This window comes from Puntigrus tetrazona, chromosome 9 (genome assembly GCF_018831695.1).
Source record: "Puntigrus tetrazona isolate hp1 chromosome 9, ASM1883169v1, whole genome shotgun sequence".
Lineage (NCBI taxonomy): Eukaryota > Metazoa > Chordata > Actinopteri > Cypriniformes > Cyprinidae > Puntigrus > Puntigrus tetrazona.
This window is the reverse complement of record NC_056707.1, coordinates 16,024,950-16,035,064: the sequence shown is the minus strand read 5'-3', so window position 1 is coordinate 16,035,064 and position 10,115 is coordinate 16,024,950. Positions and strand designations below refer to the sequence as shown.

The 10,115-nt window shown below is 37.3% G+C and overlaps 1 protein-coding gene and 1 long non-coding RNA gene across 2 annotated transcripts; both read right to left on the bottom strand.

The window, feature by feature from the left end:
- Nucleotides 1-2,896: 2,896 nt before the first annotated feature.
- LOC122352145 lies at nucleotides 2,897-4,191 on the bottom strand. Its single transcript, XR_006251858.1, has 3 exons — nucleotides 3,739-4,191; nucleotides 3,525-3,625; nucleotides 2,897-3,387 (listed from the first exon to the last, which is right to left on the bottom strand). It is a non-coding gene; the product is annotated as an uncharacterized LOC122352145 (long non-coding RNA).
- Nucleotides 4,192-4,552: 361 nt separating this feature from the next.
- cnga4 (cyclic nucleotide gated channel subunit alpha 4) lies at nucleotides 4,553-10,078 on the bottom strand. Its single transcript, XM_043248591.1, has 8 exons — nucleotides 9,943-10,078; nucleotides 9,301-9,399; nucleotides 8,995-9,096; nucleotides 8,647-8,753; nucleotides 7,870-8,539; nucleotides 6,498-6,657; nucleotides 6,176-6,341; nucleotides 4,553-5,301 (listed from the first exon to the last, which is right to left on the bottom strand). The coding sequence occupies exons 1-8, from the start codon at nucleotides 10,014-10,016 to the stop codon at nucleotides 4,682-4,684; spliced, it is 1,998 nt and encodes a 665-aa protein (XP_043104526.1). The 5' UTR covers nucleotides 10,017-10,078; the 3' UTR covers nucleotides 4,553-4,681.
- Nucleotides 10,079-10,115: the final 37 nt, after the last annotated feature.

Below are 10,115 nucleotides of genomic sequence, written 5' to 3'. Positions count from 1 at the left end.
GGCATAGGACAACTTGCAGTAGGCACTGGAAATAAAGTGTTAAACAACATAAGAACCATAGTGTTATGTAAAAAAAACAACACATGTAACAACACACATATTTAAATCTCTCTCATTTGATGTACTGAAATGTCAGCAAGAGAAGGTTGTTGTGAAACTGAAAGGTCATTTCTGTATACTTACTTTTCCCTCTCCCACTCTGTCTCTTTTTTTCTTTAATCAGCCAATGATATCTCAATGTTTTATTTTTTTTCTTGTTCCTCTTCCTGAGTTTGTCCAGTTGCCAGGTAACCCTGGGTCACATCTGGGGTCTAAATCGAGCACTTTCTCTTCCTAGTTATCAGAGAGATGGGCTGTAATTTATTAGTTTGATAAAAAAGAGAAAGGTATTATACAGCACCGCCAATCTCCACAGAGCTTGTTTGGAATTCATGCCCTATCCCATTTCCGGTGCATTCCTTACGGCATCTCTGAGCCATTCATCTTTAAATTGACCACCTGAGCCAGGTTTCTGCATATTCAGTTGGAAGAAAGCACACTAGGCTTGGACAGCCAGCCCTGTAGATTCAACATGTGCTGTAGCTCAATGGAATTAGATTTTTGAAACAATTTTTATTTCATTAATCAATTATATTATGTCTGCGATTGACACAAAACAAATAGATAAATAATAAAAATAAATATAAAAACAAAATACAATTAAAATAAGAAGAACAAATCGTGCTTTGGTAAATTATGATTATAACATAAAAGGTTGAAATTATGAAGGCAATTATGACAAAAAAACCAAACATAATTAATGCCACAATTATGACTTTGTCATAGTTATACATTTTATGTAATTATTTCTTTTTATAGAATAATTGGCTTTTTAAACACATAATTTCAACTTTGTCATAACTACCTTTTAATGTTTTTTTGCAACTTTGTACACCATTTTTATAAATTTTTTCTCATCATTTCAACTGGCAGTATTTAACTTAATCTCAATTTTTTACTTATGTGATAGCTATAATTTCAATTTCAACTTAATTGTCTTAGTTATGACTTAGTTATCTCAATTTCATCATAATTATAGCTTTTTATCTATTTCAGCTTGTCTTTATGTCTTAATTATATACATATGTCCCATTACGTATATGTACCTTAATTTTTTATCTCATTATTTCTTTGTTATTCGTCTTATGATGGACTTTTCATGCCACAATTATTACTTTCAATTTTAACTTACTGACTTAACTGACTTACTTAGAATGTCAATTTTAACATTGCCATAATATTTTATTTCAAATTTTGTTTTGGTATGTGAAATATGCTTCCACTGAGAGGAGCCGCATTTGCTCAGAAAGAAAAAAAACTGCCAGAGGGTGTTGCCAAAATGGCTGCCGAGTGAACTGACTTGCCTTAATAGATGGGGACTTTAAAATTCAAATTATGTCACCAACAGTCTCTGTCGATCATGTCACCATAAATGGCCAACTTTCATTGAAAATGAATGACTTCCGGTCGTTTGGTCACTGCAAATGGCTGTATGTGTGGATGCTCCCTGAAAGAGTGCCAGGGATCTGGAAGCAGTACGCTTGTGAAATGCCAGAAAGACACATACTCTGGCATTTGGGAAGGTGCACAGATGCAGTCCGTGAGTGTTGAAGGTGACAGACAGCCAAGCAGAGAAGCGCAGGGATTTGTTTAAAAGCTTCTGTCATCCTCCCTTGAGTGTCAGTTTTGTGTCCCTGCTTAGATAATTAATTACTGGGAAATGCCGTGGAACTGGTTCTACATCACAAAACCCGCAATCCACCACAAAGGGTAAACAAGCAGACGAAAATCTGATATGAGAGCGTTCGTGCACCATCGTATGGTAAAGCTGTCCAGAGTCCAGAAAACTTATTTCTTCCTATCTGTCTTAGCAGCAGACGCACAGTATCCGCAAACTTGCCAATCAGTTCAGAACTGCACATATATAAATTACATTATAGAACATATTACACCTCCAAAGCTGTGTGTAAGCTGGGTAAAATTCATTTTGAAGCATTTGCACACCTGCTCCATTGTGGCTCTGGCTGCTGTTATGATCACAACTTGCAATTGGCTATTTATAGAGATCTCCTGCTCCAATCTGAGGAGCAGATGATGCATCTATCACAGAGAGGTGTTTATGAAGAGGGTTAACCGTCCCAGGTTTGCCCACAAGTCCCCGGTATAAGTGGCGCTTGAATTGACGTCCCTCGCTGTGAATTAGGACACTCTAAACTGACAGTTTTCCAATGATTATGGCAATACTTTGATTAGAGAGAAAGATAAACAAAAACAAACGCACCTGTATTTTCACAGGAGAACTGCGACCGGGTCCCGCGAGACCTGTGAAATGGACGCCCAGTTTCCACCTCAAGGCAATTACGTGCCATCTGCTCTAGTCTGTGTTGCGCGGGGCCGCTTTGTTTTTCGGGTTGTTGATGTAGAATTACGCGCTTTAAATTGACATAATCCATGACAGATTGTGATTGACGGCCGCAAAATTAATCGTATGGGTAAAGCGAGTGGTCAGTTACTATCAGAGAGTAAAACGAACACCTGGAGTGCATACCATCGGCCAAAACTGAAGACGCGACATGATACGACATTATCTGTTATTCCTATTCCGCCAACAGTTTGGGAAATTTTTCTCGCTTGACATTCTTTTCCATGGTTTTGCGTCTCCCGTTGTAATTGTAGTTTTATTGGATATCAAGCCTCCTTTGGCAGTGAACATCTGGGCATCTACAGCAATAACGGCAACATTTACGCTTGTATCTCAAACACCTGCGAAATCTCACTGAGATGTAGGAATATATTGAATTTATCTCGTTTGAATATGTAATTTTTTACCTCTTTGCTGCGGGAAGAAGTACAAAATCGATATTTGGTGTTATATTATAAATGCTGTTGTTGTTCAAAAGTCATTCATTATATAAGGAATGCTAAGAATGCATTCTAACATCATTTTTTAATGTGCAAAACTGATTTATTAGCCACTATAGGGCAATAACTAGGAAAAAAAAGCTCTAAACGTTAAAGCTATTTAAAAAAAACAACTGTGTTGATAGTATTATGATAATGACTAAAATTCACATGATAACATATCTGTTTGCAGTACGAAGAAACAGGCAAAATCACATTCATGCTACGAATGGTTGTCCTTTCTCATATTAAAAAATAAAGGGCATAGTTGTTCTGCTTATCACTCTATTTCAGCTAATCACGTTTTTCATTTCGCTTTTTCCCCGTCGAGACAAACCTGAGGACAACGGCGATCACCACTAGTGAGTAACACTATACACCCAGTGGCAGGCCCAGTAATTTGCCACCACAGCAGGACCCAGCGCAGGAGTGTAGTTCAGACAGGCCCTGATACCCCACCACCACACAGAGAGACAAACAGAGAGAAAGAGAAGCTGTTTCTGTATTTGATATCACTTGAATGGTTATTAAGCAAGATAAGACATGCACATGCTCCGAGATGTGTTCAAAACAAACACACTTACTCTCTGAGGAATTCATCAGAGCGTCAGACTCCAAAGCAGGAGCGGGAGAGTGGGTTTTTCGCTTTGGCGACCAATGAAGCAAGTTGAAAGTCGCGTCAATACTAACAATTTAAAAGGATAATATATTTAAGCATGCGTAATAATTTGCTTGAGCTAAGGTGAATTAGTATTCTTAATTTGTTGCTTAATTGAAGAAGAACATTACCGGACTTACTCAATTAAGAACGACGAGACGATTATAAACTGCACTGCAGCATATTGATTGCTGACAGCAGCTTTCCTGTTCCGATGGAGTTTGGAGTCACAGAAGCGCACTGAGCAAAGATAAACAGCACTGAATCCACAATGCAGGCTTTCGACATTCTTGTATTTTTCTTTACCACAACAGAAGAATGCAGTAAGGAGACTAACAAATAAAGAACTCTGCATGGTAGGATATTTCACACCGTGAAAACCAGGCCGTACAAACGGCTGTAATATTAGGTTGTGCCACAGGACTCTTTTGGCGGACTATAACGTTATTGAAGTTTTCTCTATTGTTCCTCTGTGGAGTTGTTCGTTAATGAAGAAATAGTCTTATAAATCTTAATAGCATAGCTGTAGGAGACATTTACCTCCGAACTGATGTCTTCTGGTAACTGTAAAAGTGGAGTATGTGCTGCCACCTAGCGCCTCGATGGAGCTTCACATCTGCAACTAAGCAACGCTAACGGTGCCTTATATATTATGTAGGGGCCGATTACATTTTTTATATTTTTAATATTCTATTAATCTATTTTTTTGTTTTTTTTTAATGCTCTCAAAGCGTAATCAAGTTTCCTTTAATGTGTATCATAAAACTGCACTCATAACACAGATTGTCTTTTGTATCTATATGCCAGTTTTATTATATTCATATGGTACACTGATAATACAATGTTTTTAAAAGAAGTCTCTTCTGCTCATCAAGGCTGCGTTTATTTGATAAAATATAAAGTAATATTGCACAATATTTTTTACAGTTCTTAAATGTATTCCTGTGATGGCAAAGTGTGTTTTTTAAGCAGAATCGTTTATACTGTCACTTTTGATCATTTCAATGTCTAAATCTACCCCAAACATTTAAACAGTATATTTTAAATGTATCTGTATATTTTACATATATATTCTACTTACATTTAATCTCTTTTCTGATCCTGTCTTTTTGTCTTTGTTAGCTCATCCCCTGTGTCCTCTGTCTCTTTTTCACTTTTCTCATTCCCTCCTACCTTTGTCTCTTTTTCTCTCAGGCTTTCCTCTCCTCCATCACCCTCTCCTCTTTCTCCTTCCACTACTAGCTCATCTTCATCTTCCTTGTCCCCTTCTCCTTCTCCTTTCCCATCCCCAATCTCCCTCTCTTTTACTTTTCCCTGCTCTTCTATTTCTCCCTGTGCACCCTCGGCCACAATGCCTTCCCATCCTTCGGTTTGCAGTTCCAATTGTTCCACTCTTTGCATCATTTTTCGGGCACTAGACTCCAGTTCAGCTATCAGTCGAGCCAGTTTGGTCTGCAGGGTCTCTAGGTTGGCCTCTAAGCGCTTCACCTTGTCCTCCGTTTTCTCCACCTCTTCCTCCCCTTCTTCTGTCTCTTCCAGCATCCCCATCTTCGTCAGGATCTGACGACCCTTCTCCTCCAACAGGCGTTTGGCTGCAGGGTACTCGAGAAGTGTTTCAGTCAGGTCCTCTTTCGATAGGCTGAAGAGATCTGAGTAACCAATGCTGCGAATGTTGGCTGTTCGTCTATTTCCCGATTTGTTACCTGTGCAATTATTAGAATTGTGATGAATTAGTGTTATATATGGCGATTCGTAATTACCTAGTACATACTTAGTAGTAGCCATAAAACAAAATGTACTTATCATATAACTGAGTTATGGAACAGTTTGTAATTATGCAGATGTAATAGGCTGCTACTGTTACATTAGAATTTCATTTATAAATTCTAATTAATACATTAGAATATTACCCAGACATAGGCTACTTAAAATAAAGTGTATCAAGATTGTACTTAAGTGTACTTTATGTGTCTCTATACTGTACACCTTATCTAACTGCACCTTAGTTTTTAGCTGCATGTTACATCTACATAATTACAAACTGTTTTTACAGGCTGTTTCATAACTTAATAGAGTGATAAGTACATTTTATTTAATGTAAGTACTAATTAGGTAATTACTTTGTATTAGGACACCTAAAGTGTTTCATTATGGTTTTACTATGTTTTTATGCAACAAAAACAGAAAAAACCCAAACAAAACTTTAATGTAGTCCATCCATCCATGCAGTTCTCTGTGGATGATATTAATATGATATTGAAAATTATTTTGAATAACATAACCACAAATGAAAGAAGTGAAAAACAAATGATTTTTCTTTTACTATCATAAAATTTTCATGAAAAAAGGCATAATGAAATAATAAAGAGTGCAAATGCATATATATATATATATTTTTTTTATTAAAACATTGTTTAGAAATTTAAGGGTAAGTCTTTAGAACAATTTTCATATTTACGAAACAATAAAAAGCATGTGTGAAATGTGGAGATTCTAAAAACTATGTTGTTATTGAATATTAGGAATGTGATTATACTAAAAGCTCTGAATTCTGCACTCATCTTTATCATTTCCTACCTTTGATGTTCAAGATACTGATTTCTCCAAAGAAGTTTCCTTCCCCGAGAACAGCAAACTGAGTGACTCCATCATCTGCCACAACTGCCAGCTTCCCCTCTTTAATGATGTACATCTCATGACCTACATCTCCCTTCTTGCATACATACTCTCCTGGGCTATACACCTAAGGAGGATAGCAAAGATTAGCGTATGTCTTCGAATATTTATTAACAAATCGTACCATCCAAGAATGACAACAGTATTACCATAGTATATGCAAGTCTGAACTGGCTCTAGTGTTAGACTTAATCTTGTCCAGGTGTGCCACCTGTTTTCTAACCTGTGGGGTGAGTTTAAGTACCAGCTGCTCCAACAGACTGTTCTCACAATTCTGAAAGATGGTGACTTTGGACAGAGTGGGCAGATGCACGCTCACGGCTATTGCTGTCTGAAGTGTGATTGGAAGATGCTGAAGAATCTCATTCTCCCGTGTGATCTTTCTGTTCCAGACACATGAGAAGATTTGGATGGAGCAAACATTTAGATGATATTAATGAGAGAGAAGAAATGAAATCTCATGCTATGAAAGAAAATGGCTAAAACTAAGTTGCCATTTGATGTAATATTTAGATTTCTTCTCCAGCTTAGCAGTCTTCTACTTTTACAGTACTTTTCAAAAGTTTTGTGGTAATAAGACTGGTAATGTTTTTGGAGGAAGGCTGCAATTTTTTGATCAAAAATATAGTAAAACATTAACATTGTAAATTAATATTATTTAAAATAATATTTTACTTTTAAGTTACAGTTTTAGAGAGCGTTTATTTGAATTTTTGTCATAAAAGTGTTTACTTTTGTTCAATTTAATATATCTTGAATTTTTTTTTCATTTCTGATGCCCAATTTTTGAACAGTAGTTAATCTTAACCTTAAAAATGGATTTACTTCATACAAGTTAAAATCTATTAACATATTTATTTGCATTGCTTGGGATAAAAATGACTGATACAAAAAATATTATTCATCTTTATTTGGAATACTATTTGTCTGCAGTGCACATTTCTTAATATTACACCTAAAATGTGTTTAATGTCAGAGGATTGTATAATCTTTTAATAATAGGCTATGTCAGTCTTTAAAGTGTACCTAAAGTATATTCACAAAATGTCCACTTTAGAGCAATCAAATATACTTCAATATATATTTTGTTCAGATATATACCGATCTATCAGACTTCACCACTACTTCTGCAAAATTCAAATGCATTAAGTACAAAACTACAGAGTAATTGCAAAGCACATAAATATGTAAATATATATATACATAGCATGTAATAAATGCATTTCAAATACATTTTAGTACATGTATTTTTCACTAAGGTGATTTTGATTTTGATTTAAGTGTCTTTAAAATTTTTCTGTTGTTTGTAATTTTGCCAAGGCAGAGATGTCCCTGGATCAACATCTTTTGTTGCTCCTGGAACATTACTGTCCAAAAAACAAAGACCCAACCCTACCCCTAGCCCTAAACATAACATAATTTATCCCAAACATCAGGGGGAATCGAATCAATAGGTTGCAGAAGCACCTAACCCTTGTTGTAAAGCCTAAAAAGAACATTTCCTGTAAGTCATCCCTGATTGGCATGTTGTTCCAGGAGCATGTTGCGCTTGGTGAAATCACGTTCACCCACACACCAGAAACAGACAGACTCACTTGTTGATGTGGAGATGCTGGTACCAGTCGTTGACTCGTTTCTGCAGTTCTTTGCTGATGCGTCGGCTGCGCAGGTAACCCTTCACAAGCTCGTGATTGGGAAAAAACACGTTGTCACGATCACGCAAGCTCGATATCACGTCCCCCATGCTCCCCACCACGGAAGCAAACACCAGCACGGCGATCAGCATGTCCGCGACCAAAAACAGATACTCCTCTTCGCGAGCGGGCGGCGGAGTGTCACCCACTGTGGTGAGGATGAGAGTGGAAAACCAGAAGCAGTAGAAGTACTGCCGTCTCGTGGCAGCAAAGTCGGGGTCGGAGATATTGGGGTAGACCCACACATCCGCGCCGAAGCCAATGTAATTAGACAGAGAGAAGTAGACGCAGGCGTTCCAGTGGATGAGCACGAAAATATACAGCATGAGTTTGGCGACGCGGAAGGTGTTTGGATAGGATGACCGCGTTTCCATGCGGTCCAGGGCCTCGTTCATGCGGCCCGTTCGCAGGAAGCGATTGACCCGAACTAGAGGCGTGTGGATGCCCAGTTTCAGGTAGAGTAGATCGGTAGGCAGTAGGGAGGCAATGTCCCACTTGAAGCGAGAGGAGCGCATGTAACGCTTTTTTAAAAGGGACAAGTCTCGCACCAGGATACCCTGCTCCAGAAAACCTGTAGGTTAAAAGCCTTTTATGACATTTTATGAGGGTTTTCAACGCGAATGGTGCCTTAAGTTGCTTTTCATTTGTACAGTGAAATAAGTATTCAGACTATAATACCTGTGCGAAACCCAATAACCGTGTCAAGCACGTAGAACAAGTCAGAGATATAATCCAAGGTGAGCCATGTTGCCAGAAACGTCTCCTCGATCGTATAGAAGCACGTCCTTTGAACAATGCACAGAGATTTGAACACAAGCTCTATAGTGATCTATCTGTATTAACATTTAACTTTAACTTAACACATCAACTACTATAAGACTTGAAATCCAAAAATATATAAGCCAATTTTATTTGTCTTCTTTTCTGGAGTTATGTTTAAAAAATAATTTATAAAAAGTATACAGATGTAGCTTAACACCAAATAGCAAAACGAGCAAATGAGCCAAAAAAAAAGTATTTTCCTACCTGAATATTATGATGACCCAGTTGTAGCAGATAGGGAGTATCATAATTTGCAACCACGTATAATAAAACTCTTCGGATGGATCTATTATCCATTCTTTCCAGCTAAAAGATTACAACATTTAGTGTTAGTGGTTTCAGTGTACTTTTTATACAAATCCTTAAATGGGAATGAACTGTATTTATTTGTATTCGTAGCAGTGGCTTGTTGTCAAACTTAAACCTCATATAAATTTTTATTACATTATATTTATTATACAATATTACAGTAATAACATTTACAACTAAATATTAGAAACTAAAACTCACTTTAATTTTGTAGTCTCTTCTTTCTTCTTCTCTTTTGGTTCTTGTTCCTTATTCCCTTCCTCTTCACCATTCTTGTTCATGCGTTGCCACGTTAAAAGCCTTGCCCAGCGATTTGTGTTCATATTTAGTATTTACAAAGAAAATATGAAGCTAAGTAAGTTTATGACAGACAACATTACAGGACAGATGAAGAAAACACAACCATTGTTTGACCACATAGCTGCGTCGTCATGACAACAAGCAGCCCCACCCATATAGCACAGGTACTGTGTGATGCTTATTGCCATGACACCATTTCTCCAGAGGAACAGGTGAGCAGTTTCCTCCCTGCTCAGCACTCGGTGTGAACTCTATGCAAACTCTGTGAGGAAGCTGATAGATTAAGTGTCCATCAAGTGTCTAAAACCTCACTCTTTCCACTTAAAAACACAAAGATAGCCCTATTATGTTTAAATACTATATAATATATGCAGTATAATAGAAAGCATAGTAAGTACTTTATTATTAATAAAGAATGAAATTTTGTTTTATGATTATAACGCTATCAGGCATAACAAAAAATACATCTTATTACCACTTGATGGCAGCATTTATACCAAAGGTTTTTTTTCCTCTTTACAGCGGTGGACGCATTTAACCTACCGTGTGGCCAACTCATGAATATTAATCACCGCGTCTGGTCGCCCCTCATAGGTTACCAAATAACGCAACGTCATCGCGAGCTACTAAATATTCATACGCCGCTTCGTCAATTCTCGCATTTCCCCAGCGGAGGCGCTCCGAGCAAAACAACGGACTTCTCGGCATGGCCGCCA